At 32.8% G+C, this 22,221-nt stretch overlaps 3 protein-coding genes across 7 annotated transcripts in view; 1 reads left to right on the top strand and 2 right to left on the bottom strand.

Annotated features, from left to right (window-relative positions):
• Positions 1-1,095: 1,095 nt before the first annotated feature.
• On the bottom strand, positions 1,096-7,113 carry LOC129806971 (rho GTPase-activating protein 15-like). 2 transcript variants are annotated; one of them, XM_055855880.1, is made up of 5 exons: positions 6,914-7,113; positions 3,314-3,708; positions 3,069-3,241; positions 2,713-2,963; positions 1,096-2,633 (listed from the first exon to the last, which is right to left on the bottom strand). In XM_055855880.1, the coding sequence occupies exons 1-5, from the start codon at positions 6,970-6,972 to the stop codon at positions 2,450-2,452; spliced, it is 1,062 nt and encodes a 353-aa protein (XP_055711855.1). In that variant the 5' UTR covers positions 6,973-7,113; the 3' UTR covers positions 1,096-2,449. The 2 variants fall into 2 exon arrangements, with proteins under 2 accessions (XP_055711855.1, XP_055711844.1); XM_055855869.1 differs by having other exon boundaries at positions 2,032-2,633; positions 3,069-3,708.
• A 116-nt stretch (positions 7,114-7,229) lies between these two features.
• On the bottom strand, positions 7,230-16,924 carry LOC129806956 (uncharacterized). Of its 3 annotated transcripts, none has more exons than XM_055855855.1 (5): positions 16,111-16,924; positions 9,082-9,187; positions 8,061-8,996; positions 7,728-7,990; positions 7,230-7,657 (listed from the first exon to the last, which is right to left on the bottom strand). In XM_055855855.1, the coding sequence occupies exons 2-5, from the start codon at positions 9,160-9,162 to the stop codon at positions 7,309-7,311; spliced, it is 1,629 nt and encodes a 542-aa protein (XP_055711830.1). In that variant the 5' UTR covers positions 9,163-9,187; positions 16,111-16,924; the 3' UTR covers positions 7,230-7,308. The 3 variants fall into 3 exon arrangements, with proteins under 3 accessions (XP_055711830.1, XP_055711813.1, XP_055711823.1); XM_055855838.1 differs by having other exon boundaries at positions 9,082-9,184; positions 16,111-16,704; XM_055855848.1 differs by lacking the exon at positions 16,111-16,924 and adding an exon at positions 10,606-10,681.
• LOC129806922 (carboxypeptidase D) overlaps positions 9,660-22,221 on the top strand; it is a 38,288-nt gene continuing 25,726 nt past the window's right edge. For both annotated transcript variants that reach the window (XM_055855790.1, XM_055855799.1), the window contains exons 1-2: positions 9,660-10,333; positions 15,942-16,177. In XM_055855790.1, the coding sequence (XP_055711765.1) occupies positions 9,860-10,333; positions 15,942-16,177 (710 nt within the window). In that variant the 5' untranslated portion in view covers positions 9,660-9,859. The remainder of the gene's footprint in view (positions 10,334-15,941; positions 16,178-22,221) is intronic.

The raw sequence follows: 22,221 nt of genomic DNA on the forward strand, positions 1-22,221 counted from the left end.
AGTTTGTGGAGATTCTGAAAAATTGTCGGGAAAATTTGAAAAAAATCCTACCGTCATATTTTTATAGGAAATTTCTTCCTATACAACATTGTGGAAGACCAATTTTCTGGATTTCATCGAGAAATATGCTTAAATTAAGTTAGTCAATATTGATATTTTCTGAAAATAAAATATTGCAAAAATTGGGCTCAAAACTTTTTATTTTTATTTTCCAAATTTATTGCTCGAACCTTTGAAAACTTTGTACGATTAAGGAAATTTTGCCCCAGTCTCCTCTACTTAATCTATTTGAAGTAGTTTGCATTGAACTTACATTATTTCCGATAATTCTTTGCATCATCTTTCTATTATATGTAGTTTCCCCAATATATGTATATACTTCATGATAAGCAAATAAGATCGAAATTATTCCATTACATGCCCTAAATAATGAATAATGAATGAAAACAGTTAAATAGATCAGAATGCAGACGTTTTTTCTTTCATAATAGAGAAATGCAATCAAACTAGGACAAAGCCTGGATTTATTATTCCGATTATTCCAAATAAGAGAATTAGGCTACACGTCTTAGTTCTAGAGATTTCAAAGCTTATGTATATGTTTCATTTTGTAAGACTTATAAAATTAGCAAATATCAGTAATTCCAGAGTAATGAATAATTTATTTTAAACGCGTAATTGCATCCTCAAACTATAAAGGTTACGTAATCAATGATTTTATTTTACATGGAGCTGAGGTTATTGGTTTATTAACATGAAGCTTTTAGCCCAACGCACTCATAGGGGTAAGAAAACATTAAAAAAATGATACTGCGTTTCTACTTTAAATGTTTTTTTTTTATTTATTAGGGGTTTATCCATAAGATGCTTGCCCCAAACTTCCTCAACCAACTTAATCTTCCTGTAATTCCTGTTCATTTAGCATTATAATTTAAATTTATTTACAAATTTAATTCATGTACGAGTTTTTTTTTACTTATTCTTAGTTTGTATTAAGTATTTTTAGATTTTGTTATATATATTTATTATTTTTATTTTTTGAAGTTCCGTATAATTGAGAAACGTAATTTTATGTTGTAGTTTCTTTTTCGTCAATTTTTGTTTTTATTTTCAAAATTTTATGTGTTTCCAACATGACTAATTTTGTATGATCCGGTTAACTGTTTTAGATGAAAACTCGCAATGTTTCCAGTATAAAAGCTCCAAATTTTTAGTCATATATATTTTGACTCCTTACCCCCCAAGAGGTCGTATCTTAGTAAAATTTGAGAATTTGAAGTTTTGGTTTTTTGACGTCGCGTTGTTTGTTCGTCTGCGCCAGTCTGTGCGTCTGGCCTTTACCACTCTTAGACCCAAACCAAACGGTTAGAGATAGAGACTTGGGACCTAGGGGACCCCCCCATAAGGCAACCCTGAGACGATTAACATGCCCCTTATTCCCGACACAGTTCCAAAACTATATTTTTTGGGATTGCTCGAAAACGCGTTATATGATTTTTTCGTTTTTGAATGTGTTTTAGACATTACACAGGTGGACATTATTACCTCCGTATACGAAAATAGCGTTGAATTGAATTATTCCTAATAACGGTTTTTCAATTTCAAAAGTTTAAAAGCTCTATAGCGCATTTCTCAACCGAATGGTATCATGTTTGGGTTAGTTGGAAAGGTCTTGGAATTCCTGACAATCATGAACCGATAAGTAATTTTCTAAATAAGAAACATATCTACGTGATAAAATGAATACCTATATTGGCAGGGAGAAGATTGTCAGCTTTTGAAGGCGCCTAAAGCGACTTCTATTTTATTTATGTATTCTATTAACTTAGGAGCAGGTGTTAAGTTTATTATCGCAAAAGAAATTATGATGGTTTAAGATCATCATCATGAGGGAAATGGTTTAAGAATATTTTTTTGTGAAATCCAAAAAAATCCAATATTAGGAAATTTAGATTTAGACCATCGGAAGCTGCCCATTTTCACTTATATGGACAATTTCTTTTTTTTTTATTTTGAATATCAGAAGATCAATAAAAGGATTCTTAGGGTTTATTTTGAAAAAAAAAAATACAAGTTATTATCCAAAAAAAAATACGAATCATTGTGATTTTTAAATAAAGTCTCGTACATTATATTTCTTAAACGAATAAATTGAGAACTTTCTATTGTAATGGTCATATAATTTATGAGAATTTTTATATAAATCTATCATATCCAAGTAAACCCAATATTTGCAACCTCACTTCACATTGTTGGAACCCAATTAAACGGTAATTACATCCGATCTTTGCTATGAATTGTATACAAAACGACAAGAAATGCTGTGAAAAAATTATACGCTTGTCATTTTTTTTAAATATTGATATTGTATCATACAATTAGTTGATAACGTTCTGAAACTCGCTAGAATTTTTTTCTTTGAATTTTTCTTTAAAAATAAATTTTGATACTACACTTGTTCAAATATTGCGGAATAGTCTTCAATCATGATTTCAATACATTTATTGGAGACTGTGCACTTGGCCAGGTTTTGGTGAAAGTCTACATCTGAGAGAAGTTCGTAGAATATGCAAGCTCCAACAACAACCGATAATGAATGAGCATTGTTCTGGTTTCCTTGGTATTGGATAACTCTGAGAAGATTGTTGAAGTTAGTGTGCTATCTTATCTTATCTTAGTATAATGCTTATTTTTGAATGTTTGGTAACTTACTTGTTCAGATGCTTCATTAGGAACTGAAGAGTGTCTCTGTGAATTGGTTGGAGAGTCCCTACTAGCTTCTGCACCTGCATTATTTGATATTCTTGACTCAATGCCAAAAAGTTGCTATCATCGATATGAGTGTCAAGATGCTTTAGGGATATCATAGGTTCCTCCAATTCTCTGAACAACAGTTTAATAATCCCAGTTATTGTGTGAGCATCTTTTTGTGTCCGTAATACTTCAAAATTATTGCTGTTGATCTATATATGAAAAGAAAAATGCAAGAAATTAGTCAGCCTGTCTTTCTTAATCAGTTGTATGATATTTGTAATTAAATTTTTTTCTAAGAATTTTAAAAATATTACATGAAATCGCATATCCTGGACTACAGCATAATTCCCGGATACTCTGTATAAACCGATAACATTCATGAATTTTGCTTCCAAAACTTTAACAGCTTCAACAAGAACTCGTGGTACATTCTTAAAGTCTGCGTCTTTTTCCATTTTCTCCAGAGTTGTCCTAAAATTGGCCTCATCTGTTGAATAAATAGTACAATAACCATTAGACACCTCAATATGTTGGATTTCTTCTTCAGTTTCTGGAATACTTTGAAGTATTTTCTTTTTCACAAGTTCTTCCTTAGTTTTCCTTCTCTGGAAGATGTTCTGGAAGTTCTGCCTTATACTGGAAAATCGGGAGTGTTTGAATTTGCTGTTGTGTAATTCATTTAGTTTTTGGGACATATCGAAGATTTCTGCGTCTCTTTCATCAAGCAATTTTCTCAAATTTTCGTTTTCTGTCTTTAACAACTCACACTCCCTTTTTAGGTCTTCATGGGCTTTTTGCAAATCACTACTGGCTCTCTTGTACTGCGTATTTTCCTGCTCCAAGAATTGGAGGTATTTGTTTGTGTTTTGGTGGGATGTTGAGGATCGGACTGAAGCATTGTCATCTACCTTGCTGTATCTGTCGTTGTTACGATGATAAGATTTGGTTGAACGTCTGTGTGTTTAGGATAAGATAGGGCTCTCATTTAGACACTTATCAGGCTTCCAAGAAATACAAGAATATTCAAAAAATATGTAATCGAATTCAGAAGTTTTTTTTGTACTGACATCCTATTTAATTTTATTTAAATAATTTAGGTTTAATAGATTTGTGTTACTGAGTAAGGCCAGATTAAAAAGATGAATTTTGACATTATTCATATCACATACACAAAAAAGTTCATATTTTACGAAAAAATAGCCACGTCTTTAATTTTCTTATATACCTATTATACACTTGTTTTTTTTTTTTTAATTTCAATGTATAATTCACAAAATTGTTGTTGCTAACGATAATGCAAGCGGATGAATGTGTAAAAAAAGGAAGACTTGGACTTGGCTTAAACTGACTTAAAACGTTAAATTGCTTTTACATTAAAAAATAATGAGAATAATATTAATTTTTCAAAAAAGAATTTTACTTAAAAAAAATCAATAAATAATAGTAATAGACAATTTACGAAATCTATAAACGTTTTGGTTTTATTATCAAACATAAAAAAAACAATAAATTAATAAATAAAACAAAAATTGCAAAGAAAACATAGTTTTACGGTGAGAAGTAAATAAATAAATAAGAGGAAATATGTAAACTTTTATTTCTTAAAAAACAAAATATTACTTAAAATTGTTCATACTACAAATTAACTAATGTCACTTAAAAGTCACAAGTAACAGTAATTCAATTTAGAAATTTTTCAAGAAAACTTGTACATTTTTGAAAATACATTACATTTTGCATAACGGAGCATGGTATAATCGTTTAGTATTGTTGCTAAATTGAATTAATATCAAATAAAAATTAAAAAAAAACTTTCAGTGATAGTTTTCAAAGCTGTTATTTTTTTTATGAATTTTTAAAGAAATCTTTACATTCGAAAATTAAATACTAAATAGTTGATGAATGTTTTAAATAATACTTTAATCTTATTTTCAATACTTAACATTTCTTTCTTCTTTTAACATTGAATTTTAAAAACTTATTTGTAATATCTGCAGTATGACTCCAATAGTGTGAATATGTTTAGTTCTTGTATTAACTGCAGATTTCTAAGTTATAATTTGTTTTAGTAATAGTTCACTCGTGACAAATTCGTTCAGGTTCTTAGTTTACGAAAATAGTTTAACCGTTGTTGCTTAAATGGTTTAATGGGTTTTGATTACGTTTTTTTTTTATTACATTAAGCTGTCCAAGCTGTCTCTCGGTTTAAGTCGTGAATGTGCTTAAGGGGTTTAAGACATTAGAGACTTTACCTTAACCCTTTATGGACAATTAGATCACCGGTGTCCCATAAAAAAAATAATTTTTCCTAACTAGGGTAAGTGTGCTAAATTTCGGCATAGTTGCATGCAAACGCCAAAGTCTCAAGTTTGAAATGCAATATTTTTAATACAAATTGAATTTTTTAATAACCCCTTTTTAAGGAGTGTTACTTGGAACTTTGTAGACAGTTTATCGTCTTTATTATCTCTAAAATCATTCTTAATACATTTTAAAATAAATAAAAATGTAGACATAGCTTTGGCGGCCTATTTCGGGCACCGTCATTCTTATAGTTCCTTGCCCTTCCGGAATTCTTTCAAAATCTTTTTCACATCATCTCGTTTGTCGGAGCGACATTTTTTGTTACTTTTTCTGCATTGTATAATCTCTAGAGTATACAAAAACTAAAAACTCATGGAAATTTGAGCACCAAAAAAGTGGACGGAATTATAAGCTGTCCGAAATTTGGTACACGTGTCCTACCTAAAGTTATTTTCTATAATGTTGTACATAATTGTTAGGTAGAATGTTGAAGGAATCTAGAATATTTTTTGAAAGTTTCTAGCTACTTGCTATGTAAGTAAATATTTAAGCTCAAAAATGACGATTTTTTCAATTCTCAGATTCATAATTCATTTTATTAATTTTTTATACTTTCAATTTTTTTAAGCAAAATCCTTTTTGAGAATAAAAACTACAATAAGGTAAAGTGCCCTCGAGTCGACCGGTTCTTCGAGTCGACCGGTGGGTCAATTTTTGAATGTTTGATGGCAAATTTACACGAATTTCTCACTAATTCATATTATTTATGGAATAATTGGCCTATTAATGTTAGATCATACACTAAATATTAGTTCAAATATAAATAAATTGAATAAATAACTCCACCGGTCGAATTGAGGAACCGGTCAACTTGAGGGCACTTTACCTTATCATACGTAATATTTTTCATTAGAGCGAAAATTATTATTCATTGCGATTCCCCAGAAAAGTTATGCAAGCCATTGTGAGAAGGCGTCGACCTCGAGGCAGACCTAGGATGAGGTGGCTGAATCAAATTCAGAATCTTGCCTTGGAACGCCTTGGGATCGAACCCGAACATCTTCCTGAAGTGGCGGAGAATCGACAAGCGTGGGCTGCTAATTTTGATGTCATGGGCCCGCGACCCCAATAAGGATAAGCGGTTGAAAATGAATGAATGAATGAATGAATTATTATTCATTAGGATTGTCAGAAAGAAATACTTATTTTTTGGGCTATTTTTGTCCCTATCGTTCATAGAGGCAAAAATACACGGAATCAGACTCGGTTGGACTTTCCAAGATTAGATGTAAGACTTATCATTGATTATGTTTACCAGTTTTATTTTTATTGTTGATTTTCGATCCGTAAAAAGTGTCTTGTCCTTAAAGGATTAAAAGTGCTTTCACATAATTTATCGTTTACCGGTTCACAATCGATCTAAACATATTTAAAACTCACTTAAAAGATCGTTCGAAATAGCTTAGGACCAACACAATTTCGAGCACTCAATGGGTATATTGAAATCGTACTGTATTAATGTAGCACATCAATATTTCAGCACTGTTTATTGCAAAATTAAAGTATTTATAATTAATCTTATTTTATAATACGGATAATACCCATCAAAAACCATCGTAATGATTTCTGTAAAACACCAGTTTATTAAAAGTAGTATTAAATAGTTCCACTACCCCATGCAATTTGCATCAATTTTTTAACTTGCATAGCCTGCATATGCTCTAGCTCACAATCTTTTAGAATTCTGGCCGTATTTGAAAATTCGACACCTTTTATTATGATTTTACAAATTTTCTAAATATTCCTGTACATAGAAGTTTTCTAGATTTTGACAAAAGCGTTAAATATTACTCACTTTGATGAATTTCCACGTGAAAATACTTCGCCAAATTTCTTCGGTTTGTTGTCACTCATTGTATAACCAGAAGGTACCACAGCTACCACAAGTCTTTGTCATTAAATCTAGGAAAATCACAGAAATAAAAAAAAATATATCCACAACGTATCGTAAAAGTATGAGGACTGAAGGAATACTTGCTTATACTTTTCAGTTACTCATTCGCAAAGTTGGTTGAGTGATATGTTATCAGTGGCGTGGATATGATACACATTCAGTTAATGCGATCTTGGGGTTTATTTTTTTCAATGTGTGTGGGTGATAAAAAGAAACATTCACATTTTGCTAATGTAATTGAACCATTATGCTATGTACAGTGAATTCTTACAGATTTGTTCATGGTGAAAAAAATATCAACTTAGAACACAAGCAGTTTTGCTGCGTATCCTCTTTGCCTTGATTTTTTCGCGCTTCTTCTGAGCAGCTTCACCATTGACCTTCTCGGAATTTCTCCTTGAAACAGACACTGACGACGGGATGTCCACTGGACTCTCAGGGAGACTTCGGGTGGTTCCTTCGCCAAATAACTCCTCAAAGTTGACAATCATCAACTCCGTGACTTTAGTCTGGATTCCCATACAGTTCAGTAGCTCCACATTCATTGTGCTTGAATTCTTTTCGCTGTTGGTGAAGAGGCAGGGTGAGAAGACAACACCTAAATTCGATGCTTTCATCAGATTACTCTCACTCTGATCCTCCACACTGCAATGAATTTAATTTTAGATCACTAATTAATCTATGTTTTTGGAACTTCCCAAAGCATGTTACTCACTCTTTGAGGTGCTTCATCAAATAGGACAGTGTATCGTATGCAATGTCATCCAAATCTAATATTAGAACCTTCAGGCGATCCACATATTCTTCCTCAATCAGGAAATCTCTTGGGAAATCTTCTGTGTGGGTTGAAAAGTGTCTCTCGAAGGTTTGTTCACTGATTAAATGCTCTTTCATGGTGAAAAAGAAATTTTTGAGGAGTCCTGCCAAAAGGGCAGGATCACTGAGCTCCTCGAGGATTTTAAAGTTGCCCTTTTGTGTCTGGAAATTGCACAGGAAAAATGATCTTAAAATGTTTCCTGAGTTCTATGAGAATTTGCAATGATATTACCTGTTTCATAACTCGTCGTATTTCCATTTGGGATGGTGATGATCTGTAGATACCTTCTGTTTTGAGAAGATCCTTCTTCGTGAGTGTCTCAATGCAAGACACCACAAATTGTGGTATATTTGTTCCAGGGGATTTCTGGGCATTTTCCAGGGTTGTTGGTACAGAATGCTGACTAAAAGTCTTCTGAAGTTTTTTCTTGATTGTCTGCCTGAGGCTTGTGTGTCGTTTGATCTTGACATTTGATGAGGATTTGGCCACATCCGACGAATCACTTCCAGCGTCAATTTCAATAAAATACAGACTGGGATGGGCAGAGTAAGTATTGCGATGAGATGAGAGTCTTGGCACTGAAGAATTCCTCTTGATCACATCAAATTGAAATCCCGCCAAATGGGGAAATTCACTGGGTGAATAGAGACTCTTCACAGACTTCCTGGCGGGATTATTTGATTCTCGTTTTACAACATGATTGGACTGTTCTTGGGAGTCTTCTGGCACTTGTTCAGGTGTATTCTCTGGCACATGCATTTCCTCCTTGCCACTGTTTCGCCAATTGTTGGAGTATGTGGATGAAGTGTCGGATGCCCGACAAATACTCCGTGTTCTTGTGTACACTGGCGAATAGCGTTTTCTTATCTCAGGTGATGTCACATTAGTGGCCTCTTTATCACCCTCCGCCTCTTCAAGCTTTTCACTTTTCGCTTCTTCCTCCTTCGGTGGATCTTCTAGTCGCTCTTTTCGTGCTCCTAGACGCACTTTGATCTCCAGAAGAAGATCTTTCTTCTGTTGCTGCAGACTTACTGGCTTCGGGATGCGAAAACTCGCATTTCGCTGAATTTCTTTGGGCTGATCAAAATCCACAATGTCTCCGAAACTCCGACTTCGTCGCTTCTTCTCCAACACTAAGGTCCTCTTCTCTGGCACTGTTCTGAGGAGCTGTGGAAGTGCGAAGGTGTTTGTCAGGTGTTGATAAGAAACTTATGCGTTGTAGAGCATATGCGATAAAAAAAGGTATTTTTACCTGATGATCCGTCAATCCCCGCTCAAAGAGACTTCGTTTGATATCAGCCACTGACGGTGGTTTCTCCTCATCGGCCAGCATTTTTACTTGAGCTCACACCAACCTGCTGAGAGTTAAATTGAACTGTGAATTGCTTTCCTCACAGAGTGTGATTTGGCTTGTGAGAAAATTGTGCTTTTTCTTGTGGTCAATGTGGCTTCAGTGTCTGAGTGGGGCACTCAGAAATACGTCCGATAATAGCACATTTTATATGATAAATTTTATACCTCAACCCATGTCAATATTAGATAAGAAAAAAGCACTAGAAATATAGTATATATTATATTGCAATAGATTAAGTCTTTTTGCGGATCTGAGAATTAATATAATCTAATAATCTTAGTTTGTTTAGTTCTACATTTATATTATTTCTTTAAAAATATTTATCAAAAGTTATTGCGAGTTTTTATTATAGCTTTTCTTTGATAATGTTTCATTGATGTTTCACCCACGTTCCTCTATCCGTTACAAATTAAATTCAAATTTCCCACTTGGTGTTGGTGGTGCTATTCGTGGTGATGAACAGAACTATATAGTTTGCGTTGCAAAAAACAACCACCAGAGTGCGAGACGTCAAGTCGCGACTCCAATTTTTATTTATTTGCTTGCAGTGAATGAAAGGGTAATCATCCCCCGATTTTGTCCACCATCCCATCCGTGTTCGGGGTGAAATCTTGTGCAAAGTGTTTAGGCCACCCGGGGTGGTCAATCTTAGTGAAATAAAAAGTCACACTACACGATGGGATTTAGTCGATTGAGTGCGTTCAATTTTGTGCTGTGCACGTCATTTTGGATACTGTGTTGCAATGGTTATACCCAGAGTATTGGGCAGGGTTTTCCCCTGGAAACTGAAAAATTCCTCACTACACCACACTACTACACCACCAGTGAGATTGAGGATCTGTTTGCACACCTCCAGAAGGAGTTTCCCACGATGGCCAGGGTGCATTCAATTGGTAAATCGGTGGAAGGACGGGAGCTCACAGTGCTCGAGATTAACAAGAACGTTCGCAAGAGATCACTGCTGACGCCGATGTTTAAGTATGTCGCCAACATGCACGGCGATGAAACTGTTGGTAGACAGCTGCTAGTCTACTTGGCGCAATACTTGCTCACAAACTACGGTATTGTGCCAGAAGTGACCAAACTCGTAGATACCACGGACATCTTCCTTATGCCATCCCTCAATCCAGATGGTTATGAACGTTCTAAGGTCAGTAACAATTTCCCTTTCAACCACCTGCGGTTACTCTCTCTAAACTACCCCAATTACCATATTTTCATTTACAACACCCATCCATCCCAACAAATAGATCCCCCTCTGACTACCTCTAAATGCTCCCTCCGAGCAATCATCCACATCTTCAATTCAATCCACCCACGAATCAACAGCCTACGTCACAAAAACCCCACACTTGCCGTCTGTTTCTCACTCAAAAGAGATAACACACAAAAAATCAATAACTGCCTCTTCTCCAAACTCACTTGGTCCCTGATAACTTTTGCACAATGCCATGTCGCGGGGCCACCTTTTTCCCCAGGGGCCACACTATCTCTTCCTCCGGGCAATTGACGCCAGAAATAGATAATGTTTAACTGAGAGATGCGAAATCTCCATTTACAGAGCAGTGCAAAACATATTGGACGCTTTAAAACAGAACTGGTTTTACTTTTCGTTTTAATTTAATTAAATTTTCATTCAGGGGAATAAAGAAAATAAATTTATTTAAACCCTACTCGTTTTGGATTATTTATTTAGAAAATAATTTGAAAAAAAATTTGGTTCTTAATCTAAATAGAATTTATATAACACTGAATTACAAAATCGTATTGGAGTGATTTGGAATTATGTCTAATTTGGAATCTTGGGATGTCCTAACGGTTTTATTCGGCAAAAGGGAAAAAGAAACAACAAAGAAGCACTATCGGATGTAAAGATTTGTACTTCTTCGTGGTTTTCTTTTTCTATTTGACCATCTAGAACAGTGATAAAATCTCAAAATTCCAAAATAGACATGATTCTGAATTACTTCATCTTATCCTAAAACTATCTTCAGACTAGAGGTTTAGCCTTGTTTCCGAAAGTCTCAAAATCCTAAATAGCAACCAATTTAATTTGTTCTTCTGGTTCAAATAGATTAATTTCTCTTAATTATCAATTTCTAAGTCAAAATTTTCCAAAAAATTTCGACTGATAAGAATCTAGAGAAGTTAAGCCTTATGGCTAAGGCTTAGGTCTGAAGCCCGTATAACTTATACGGGCTTTAGACCTGAGACTTGCCAAATGTCTTAGCTGCTCTAATTTTTCAACAATCAAAATTTTTAGGAAAAATTTAACTTAAGATTGGATTATTAAGGACAAATAACCTATTAGGTTCTCAAAAAGTAATTAAATTAGTTGCTATTTAGGATTTTGAGACCGTTCGGAACTGGGCAAAATCTCTAGTCTAAAGACTGCTTTAGTTTTGAGAATATAAGAGATTTGCAAAAATTGATTAAACAATGTAATTGGAGAATGACGACTGTGGTTAATATGATTTGGAAAAATTCGGTATAGCAGCCAAAATAAACTGGGAACTAGTTTTTACGCATCTTAGCGACGTTTCGTGATTTATTTGATCACTTCCTCAGGCTCTGTACAAAGAAATTACACGAAACATTGATGAGAAAATTTTTTGAAGTGACAAACATCTTTAACTTTAAACGGAAAAAATAAACTCACAGAGCGACACAAATGGCACCCTGGTCAAGAAAATACATATATCACCATCCACGAAACGAGAAAATACAATGAACTAGATAATTAGGACGCAGCACAACTAAGATGCTAAGATGCGTAAAAACTAGTACCCAGTTTATTTTGGCTGATATACCGAATTTTTCCAACTCTGATTAAACAATGTTCGTTCTTCTGTTTTTTTTTTATCAAATTTTTATAGGTCAAACAGTAAGATATATCTGCAAGAGGGTTTCTTAAATTTAACTGTCTTATATTAACGTAAATTTCATTTTTCGCGTTCCAAAGACGCTTTTTGGCTTAATTTGAAAATGGATTTCTAATAATTTTTTTGCATTTTCCATGAACTTCAAAGTCCATTAAGGGCATATTTTTCCAAACAGGCTAAAGATCTTGACTCATACGTTCGGACGGTTTTAAGAGTTGAATAAATATCTCTTCAGTGCATATTTTTCATCCGATAAAAAGGATGTCAAATTTCTTAAAGCTGCTATGCTGAATAAAAAAAAACGAAGCTGAAATGGAAGTATCAAACTCATTTACGATTTTCTTATTTTTTAAAGACTGTTTTTATTAGACGGTTTTTATAGACTTAGATGTCCTTTGCCTACATTTCCTTTACTTAATCCTTTATATCTAAATTTTACTAGCTAAGTATTTTTGAGAATCAACTTGAGTCTATTTAGGTTCTTAGGATTTGATTAGATGAAGGATCGTTAGCGTTTATCTCAGAATATTAAATTATCGATTTTGACACTAAAACTTAAACTTTTAAGGTTCCTCTATTTCTGAATTGGGACGATGATTGATTAATTCAAAACTTCCTAAAATCCGGTAAAATACTACATATAGTATATCACATAGTTTTTTCGTATTTTCTAAATACATATTTTTTCTATTTTTTTATTCGTTCAAATTTTTTTTTGAATCATGAATTTTTTAAAGAGGTATTACAGCTCATAAAATCCAAAGGCTTAATGGATCTTTACTTGTTTTCAATAATCAATTATTTCACGTTTAAATAATTTGGGTAATTTAATAGTTTGATCATTTCATTAAGTTCTATCTTCCATCTGATTTATAAACCTTTTCTGTAGAGTTTTTATAAGTTTTTAGATGGCAATTTTCGTTTTTCATATGAAAAAGAAGTTTAATGAAAATGTTGTTACTTTTATGTGTCAATGAAGAGAGAATTAGTGCATGACATTATTTGAAAACTGAATTTTCGAATAAAAGTTACATACCGGTTCATTACGATTTTTTTACAGTTAGTTAAGATATTTTTTGAATGCTTTAAAGATTTTCAAATGGGTTAAATCTTATTTGAGATTCACTAATAATGAATATGCATTAAAAAGATGTTTGGAAAACAAATTATTATTTTTGTTTGATGTGACGAGTCACAATCCATTTTTATTTGTTTTTGTTTCACATATTTTCTGTGACCTTTCATTTTTATTAGATCAATAAGATCAGGAACGTATAATCTTTAGGTTTTTTTTATGCAGAAAATTTTCAACTAAGAATTACTATTATTTATTTATTTTTTTTTGAAAGAAATAATTTGTTAAATTATTATTTTTTGTTTCATAGCCATTAATAATTTTGCCCAGTTTCATTACATAATGTGCAAAATTTCATATTGAAGTATCTTAAAACAAACGCTTTTTTCAATTGATTAATAATGTTTTATTTGTGAAGCAAATACTAATTATGCCATTCTCTATAGAATGAATCGTCATTTGCGGCTTCATTTGTCGCGTTGTCATTTTTCGTTTTTCAAGTCTTAATTGTTTTTTAATTAACAAGTTTCTTATCTTGTTTTTTTTTTTAAATATATATAGCTTATCATAAATTCAGATATAAATATTTTAAATTAATGTTATTGTAAGTACACAATAAGAAGGGCTCAATGTTAAAATTCATTTCAGTATATCGGTCATATCGGTAATCTGTTGAATATTTGTTAATACGCAGTTGGGTAAAATTTTCCCAAATTTTCAATTTGGGACATTTGAGATTTTCTTATTGTTTCAGATGAGCAAAGAGAAAACAAAGGCCGCGAAATAAAAGAAAAAGACGATTAAGAAGAAAAGGAACAGCTTCTATTCCTTTTGAATCTCTAAAACAGTGAGAAAATCTTAAATGTCCCAAATTGTAAATAGTTCCAAATTACCTCATTTTACCCTAATTCACCTGAAAAAACAGCGTTTTCAGCATATTGTTGCTGAATCGGTCAGCAAAAATATGCTGACCAGTTAACAGCTCTCAAACAAAAAGGGCTAACCTCTGAATGGAAATGGCACTGCCTCGCGAGTGTCGTTTTAAGGTTATCAGAATACAGCTGAAAATACTATGTTTTCAGCTGAATTGAAATCGGTTAACCCTTTAAGGACGATTGAAACACCACCGGTGTCCCATAAAGAAAATAAATTTTTCTGACTACCTAAAGTTATTTTTTTCTTATGTTTGTACGTAATTGCAAAGTAGAAGGTTGAAGGAATCTAGTATATTTTTTGCAAGTCTAAAGCTATTTGCTATATAGTAAATTTTTAAGCTAAAAATAACGAATTTTTAAATTCTCATAATGAAAATTAATTTTAATTATTTTTTATGTTTCCAATTTTTTTTATGCAAAACCGTTTTGGAAAAAGAGACTACAATACTCAAACATTTTTCATTAAAGTGAAAATTATCATTCATTGGTATTGTCAGAAAAATTACTTAAATTTTTGGGCTATTTTTATTCCTATCGTTCATAGAGGTAAAAAATACACCGAATCAGACTCTGTTGGATTTTCTAAAGCTAGATGTAAAACCTTTTACTGATTTTGTTTATCGGTTTCATTTTTATTGCTGATTTTCGGTCCGCGAAAACTGTCTCGTCGTTAAAGGGTTAATATTTAATGCTCACTGGGTCTACGACATATTAAAAATCCAAATTTTAAGTTAAATCTTCTAAAATAATAAAACGTTTACGATAATGATTTTGTATTTTTAATAAGCTCTAAGTTAAAACGTAAAAAAAGCTACCAAAGAGCTGAAGGTAAAACTATTTTTTTTAAATATTTTTTTATGATTCACTATATTTAGGTAATTATGAAGACTTCTCTAAAACTTTTGAAGTTGACTTGAATATGAGCTGTCATTAGCCTTAAAAGGCTTCTACAAACAATTCAGTATAATTTAGTAATACTGTGTTTTGACGTAAGTTACTGACAATTTGTATAAACTCAGAATTTTTAACTTTGAGACTAAATAGAAGAGACCGGAGAAGATTAGTCAGCGGTAAAATGAGACAGTGGGGTGTAGCGTGTATGATGTTTTCTTTAAAAAAAAATTGAATAAACTACTTTTCATAAATTATACGCTAAGAAAAAAAAATCTTTTCCTGACTAATTCTGCCCGGTCTTCCCTATTTCAACTAAACCTTCGGGTTTAAGTAATTAAAGAATTGATGAGTATATTCTTCTGACAATTTCTTCCGTTTAGTCTAATTTTGGTCATATTCTAAATTATTCACTAATTTTTGAATCACGCGTAAAGAGTTATGAAACTTATTTAATATTCTGTGAATATTGACAGAATTCTATACAGTATGTCAAGTTATTTCTCAAAAAATTGACCCAATATTTGAACGATAAACAGATATAAATTTGCTTCTGACAATTTTGGATGATTTTATTGAAATATTATACCGTGCGAGAAATTTACAAGTCCTAAAATGAGCCTCTAAATAAAAAGCGTTAATTTATTAGTATTTTTACGAGATAAATTGATAGCTATAATTTTTTTTTCATTGATAAATCGTGGATGTTTATAAAGAGTAATTGCGCGTTTCTCTAATTGAGCACATTTCTCACAAAAAAAAAAATAAAATAAACTCTTTAGCAAACTGTAAAGAGTTGTAATGCGTCACGACATAATGCACGACTCTGTAATTGAGATGCCCATCATCAACTTTCACTGGATGAAGAGAGAATTGCGTCAGATTGAGAGAGTCTTAACTAAATATATTCCCTTGATTTTCTATGGTGTGCAAAAATATGGGCAATTTTCTATGGTGCAATGGTGCATTTTGCAGGAAGGAAGCTGCGAATCACCTGAAAATTACTTTGGACGCAACAATGCCGCAGGTGTTGATCTCAATCGTGATTTTCCCGATCGATTTGATTCATCGCTCATGAGGCATTTTAGGGCAATGACACGCCAGCCCGAAACAGTGGCCATGATGACCTGGATCCTCAACTCACCCTTCGTCCTCTCTGCCAATTTGCACGGTGGTGCTGTCGTCTCTAGCTATCCCTATGACAATTCTGTGTGAGTATATAATCCAAATTTTGCATTCTATTGCACTTATTACAGAGGCACTCCCCGGTCCAAAGCCACAAATAACTCTAAAATTACTTGTCACAATTTTACTTGGTCGATGTGGTCAGCAATAATGCACTTTCTAATTTGTCGGCACATCACACAAATTTAAGTTTTTCATTCATATATTTTTGGGCAGGAAAAGAAAAATATGCCTATGCAGCAATGTGTTGGTGTTATTAATTGCAATTATTGTCTTATTTATATTACAATGCCTTGTTTTCTTTTAAGTTAACAATAAACCAATAAAGGGGAAACAATCACTCGCGTAAATCAAAATGCACGAGAGTGTTATAGGCTTCAAATAATTTTTTTCCGGCTATTGTTTCGCGGTTAAAAATTTGTTCTAACGCTGAGAAATGCAGCACGTTCTTACACGAGGTTTAAGTATGATATTTTTTTTGTTGAAGATTTGGTTAGGAGAGAGAGAAAGACCTACACACTTCAAAATCTGAGCAGAATGATTATGAAAATTGTGGTGTTGAGGAGAACCGATGGAGACAGATCTTCGAAAAACTCGTTTTATTACATAATACCTGTCTCTCTTTTAGCATCTACAGGTAGTACAAAATGTGTGCTGCTATAAGAGAGGGGGAGAAAGTAGCACTAGAGTCAATAGCAGACACTATCATTCACTTCTTTTTGGTATCCAACATTGAGTGTTGTGGGGTTTTTGCTGGATTTGTGCCTTGTGGCAAATTTGCCCAGCAGTTTTTTTCCCAGCAGGGATAAATATTCCATGCAATCATGTGGCCTCTCTGTGGGGCAAAATGCATTAATAATTTATTCATTTTATGTGTGATAGTAAACTCGTTGACCCAGTCTCATAGATGATTTCTTTTCTTCTCATTCAGTCTTTCTCTCTCTCTCTCTCAAATCACAGCTGGGATAGAAAAGTCTATATGGTCGATTTAAAGAATATATTCTGCCAATGAGTCATTTCTTATAAATGCATCTCTCCCATCTCTCACAATTGGGTCAAATTAATTTATTTTTTTCCAGTGATAAAATATCTCATTAAAAGGTTCATTGGATCTGACTTTTAAATCATATTTTTTGCTTTTAAATTGTTTGAATAAAAGCAAGAGTAGTATTAAATAATTCATAGTTTTTGTGATTAACATTTTTATAGACACTATTGGATTAAACTTGAAGCTCTGTCTGGAAACTACATTATGTGCATATTTTTATATGTAAAATTTAGCAGAGTTTTATATATTTGCATATTTCACAAATTGCTTTTACAACATTCCTATGCTGATTTGTCTAGGGCAAAAACATTAAATTCTCTACAATGAATTCATCATATACAATTTTAAGTTTTATATGAGTCGAATTTTAAGGCTTTTTATTGCTGAATCTGCTGGGAAAGAACATTATAATTTTTTTGAAAACAACGAAATTTGCGTTTTGTGTCTTTATGGATCAAAACGAAAAAAGTTTGACTAAGCCATAGAAATTTAACGGAAATAAGCTAAATTTTTGGCTTGCTTTTGCTGAATTTTAAGCAAAACTCACAATTATAGCAGCGATTAGTCTGATTGGGTCTGTATTTTGTTTAAATACCTTTACGAGTGAAATTTCGTCTAAAATTGTAATTTTGACGGATATTTATCATTTCCCTCTACTCAGGCGATTTCCTTTAACCCGTTCCGGATCGTAACAAAAAGAAAGTAAAGAAAAACTTTTCTTGTCTGATTTATGTAGAGCACCCTGAGAATAGTGTCAAAAAAAATTTTCCTTGTTAAAACCGTTGAAACACCGTAATATCCAGGAAACCAAATGGGCAATTTTTTGATCAAAAATATTTTAATGCAGGTACACTGAGAAAAAAAAGAGGGTGCGATTAACATTTTTTCCTCAGAAATTTAATACTTTTTATGTGTAAAAATATATCAACATTTTTTAATGTTAATTGTACACGTTATTAAGGGTAAAATTAACATGAAAAAGGGTACCTTTAACCCCTAATACACCTAAAAAGGGTAATATTTACACCGATTTTGGATCAATACTGCAGGGTAAAATTAACATTTCCGGAATGTTATTTTAACTTTTTCGGATTTCAGTGTATTAATCTATCTCCAGATTTGGAGATTCCCAGCGAGCACAGTCAGTTGAAAAAAGATGCGTTTGCAGTGCAGCATATTTTTGCTGATCGGCACAGCAAAAATATGCTGACCGGTCAGCAGTTCTCGAACAAAAATGCTAACCAAAGGCACTGCCTCGCGAGTCTCGTATTAAGGTTAGCTGAATTCAGCTGAAAATACATATATTTTCAGCTGAATTGAAATCGGTTAGCATTTGGTACTCGCTGGGTCAGTACAGTTTGTAATCCTCCACAAGAATTGGAATTTTATCGATTCTAAAAAATAAAAATGCATAAAATATTGTATAAAAGGCTTAATGGAATATTCTACAGTGACAGCAATATGACAAAAATAAATATTTTTGTAATATGTTTGCTATTAGACTAATTTAGACTGTAATTGTAACTCTCAAAATCCACGTCAGGAAGTGGAAATTCCAGAGGAAAAGGGTCCACTCGATATGAACAGTGATTAATCATGTGAATTAGTTATTTTTGTTAAAAGTTTTAAAGTATATTTAGAAGCTAAAAAAAGCGTTTATATTTAGTCAGGAAGATGCGCCTCGAGTGGGTCAGTGGATAGAGCAGTGGCTCTGTGACTGCGAGGTCGTGGGTTCGTGGCTGAGCGGCAGCAGAAAAAGATTTCTCATGCCATATCGGCTTCGAATTCGTCCAGTGAATGAATGAATAGTAATGTCAATGGTGCATATTGGCAAAAAAGTGAACCGCCTAAACAATAGAGGCTGGTACGAGAACGAGTTTCGATGTGAAAGTGGTACTTCAGTCGATACAAGTATTCGCTGTCACTGATCCCAAACACACACCGAGAAGGGATGCTGTGATATAGTAACGGCACTGATTGTCCACACAGAGCTGCGATATAGAGCGGCTACCCGTATCGGGGGATAAGATAGAATAGGAGTGGGGAAGCATAAGGGGCCCAATTTGGTGGCCTGGATGCATCGGAATATCCGAAATGGAGAACTGACCCCTGGCAAAATCTTATCTCTTATCTTATCTTAGTCAGGAAGATCTAAAAATTTTGCTAAATATTCTGATTCTATTTGTTTATTATTTGACAATGTTTGGTTTCTTAACCCATTCCTTACCATTGTATTATACATCATACGCAAATTGAGTGATTTTTGATGATTTATTTCTGGGAAATTTTTATCTGAATTGCTGTCGGGAATGGATTTTTAGTAACGTTAGTTATTCAGTTACTTGACAAAAATAGTCCGACAGAGATGAAAATACATTTTGTAATTATTTTGTTGCTTCGCGGAAGGTCATGCAAAATTTTTGCTCAAAATGGCGGACGGAAAATACGACATTCCGTCGAATTTGTTAAAATTGGCCTCTTTCCTCTTTTCTGATTTGAATTCTAGTTGCCAATTGGTGTTCTTGGATAGTTACTCTATCTAAAGCAATAGAGTTTGTAATGAATTAATGCACAGAATTTAAATTCAGTGACCGTTAAGACGTGTGTTTGACAGAGGCTTCCCGCGCCCCCATATGAGATAAAACATTTTTCTTTTCAAAAAATTCATCTACTAATCTGTGGGAAACTAATCCCAAAATATGAACATTCTATCTCAAATATTTCTGGTACATTGACTGAATGGGTTAATTCTGCGTTGATCTGCCGACAACGATGCTGAAATTGAACATTTCTATTTAACTATTTTTCGGCCTAGTTTTTTCCCTCGGGATTTTATAAAAAAAAACTAAAATTTGACGTTTTACGAAAATAATGCCTCGATCGTCTCGAATATTTGTCCATATGTCCATCTATCACTACCAGAGCCAATGGCCAAACCGTTATAGATAGCGTCTTGGTGAATTCAAGAGACTCCTTAGAAGTTGGACAAATTGGAATAGGTTTCAAATAATTGTGATCCGATAATTATTAGGTGCTTTTTTATTATTTGAAATTATATTCTTTAAATTTTACATTGTACTGGAAATGATTTGTGAATAATATTAGCACATTAACTTATCGAACAAATTCGTCTCATCTCGTCTGTTGGATCAGCAACTTTGCTTACTACATTTGTTTTGCTAATCAACTTTGCTGATCCAACCGACAAAGTGTTGTAAAATTTAGCAATTTTATTTGTCTAAAGAAGTGATAATTTATGGCATTGAATAGGTCACGAATTCTGAAAATCTGAAAAGCTGGAACCGTTGTGGTGCTTTTCATCTCTTTTGAATGTTTGTGTAAATGTGTTTTTTTCTTTAATTTTCTCAGAGTGAATATAGATAAGAACACTTTGATCATTGATGCAATATTATGAATTATAAATCTGTTCTTTAAATAGAAAAAATTTTCCCATCGTCCAATTTTTTTAGTAGAGAAATATAATTGTGACAGATTTCATGAGAAATGCACTTGAGCGCAATTAATTATCATAAAGTGCCAACAACATTAATTTAGCTGATTTTTTTAAGATAAGAAATTTGTTAATTTTCTAGTAATTTTATTTACTTATTTCAATTCTAATTTTGTTTGGTTGAAATGTTATACAAATAACTTCTCCACTCTTCAATAATTACTGATTGATTTTTATTGTTTAGAAATAGCTGCAAAAATGTTTCAATGATTTTATCAATTGTTTCTGTTGCCCTTAATCTTTCCTGTGTTTACTTAGACAGTAAGCCTGATACATGTGAAATCTTATCAATTAATTCACTGATTCATCTAAAAAATATTTTTCCCCCACTTCCCTTTTATCTCCAAAATCTTGTTTTATTCGATTGCTCAAAAAAGCGTCGTGCGATTTTTTTTTCATTTTTGAATATACTTTGGAAATTGTTTAGGTGGGCATTTCTTCGTTCATATACAAAAACACCCTTGAATCTTTTTTATTAACGGATTTTAGATAAGCAATTCAAAATGGCTCTACAGGGAACCTCCCAGCGAGCATAGTTAGCTAAAAAAAGCAGCGTTTTCAGTTTTTTTTTTTTGTTAAATTGATCAGCAAAAATATTCTGAACCGGTCAGCAGTTCTCGAAAAAAAGTGCTAACCAAATATATAGTAATAGCACTGCCTTGTTAGTGTCGTTTTAAAATTAGCAGAATTCAAAAGAAAATAAATGTGTTTTCAGCTGATTAGAAATTGGTTAGCATTTGGTGCTGACTGGGCCATTTCTAAACCGAATTCGGTTATATTGGGGCTAGTTCGAAAGGTCTTGGAATTTCTGACAAGATTGAACCTATTTCAATCGATTATGAATTGGTAATAAACCGATTATGCACCGATAAAAAATTTTTGATCGAAAATCATTTGTATGACAGTAGACTCTCACTAATTCGGCTCTTTTAATCCTTTAAGGATGAGAGGGTCAAAACAAAAATTGATGATAAGAAAAAATGACTTTTTTTGAATATTTAGAGGAAACCACAAGTTTAGAAAGCCGTAGAGATTGTTTTGGAGACATCGGTGTTCTAATCGTCCTTAAAGGGTTAAGGTTGGGCTACTTTTAGCTGAGTTTAATTTGGGCAACAATTAAATTTTGTAAAAAATTTGTTGATATTTTTCAAGTTTGATTATTATTATCGAATAAAGCAAATATGCTTAAATTTACCATGGTTTGTCTTAGTTATGATGTAATTTTGCATTATAAAGGGGTGTTCATGAAATTTAAAATAAATATGAGTATACAGTGGTGGGAATAAGTATAATTCCACCCCATTATCCTTATAAAAAGTCAACAAGAAAAGAAGTCTCGAAAAAAGTCATACGTAGATCATAACATCCTTTCATGCCAACATAAAAATCGACATTTGATTTTTTATTCTAAGTATTTTTAGAATTATATTAGAATTTTGTTTTTTAGGCTGGAAATAAGTATAATTCCACTCAATAAATTTAGCACTAGAGTATTTATTTTTGACCAATTT

This window comes from Phlebotomus papatasi, chromosome 1, assembly GCF_024763615.1.
Source record: "Phlebotomus papatasi isolate M1 chromosome 1, Ppap_2.1, whole genome shotgun sequence".
In the NCBI taxonomy this organism is placed as follows: domain Eukaryota; kingdom Metazoa; phylum Arthropoda; class Insecta; order Diptera; family Psychodidae; genus Phlebotomus; species Phlebotomus papatasi.

What these genes read in the sequence shown, in the direction of transcription:
- LOC129806971 (XM_055855869.1), bottom strand. Translation starts at nt 6,972, where the DNA reads ATGAGTGACAACAAACCGAAGAAATTTGGCGAAGTATTTTCACGTGGA. An exon ending in TCCAGGATATGCGATTTCAT is followed by an intron (nt 2,964 to 3,068) that starts GTAATATTTTTA and finishes TTTCATATATAG; the next exon opens with ATCAACAGCAATAATTTTGA. An exon ending in CTAATGAAGCATCTGAACAA is followed by an intron (nt 2,634 to 2,712) that starts GTAAGTTACCAA and finishes CAATCTTCTCAG; the next exon opens with AGTTATCCAATACCAAGGAA.
- LOC129806956 (XM_055855855.1), bottom strand. Translation starts at nt 9,162, where the DNA reads ATGCTGGCCGATGAGGAGAAACCACCGTCAGTGGCTGATATCAAACGA. An exon ending in TACGACGAGTTATGAAACAG is followed by an intron (nt 7,991 to 8,060) that starts GTAATATCATTG and finishes TGCAATTTCCAG; the next exon opens with ACACAAAAGGGCAACTTTAA. An exon ending in TTGATGAAGCACCTCAAAGA is followed by an intron (nt 7,658 to 7,727) that starts GTGAGTAACATG and finishes AATTCATTGCAG; the next exon opens with TGTGGAGGATCAGAGTGAGA.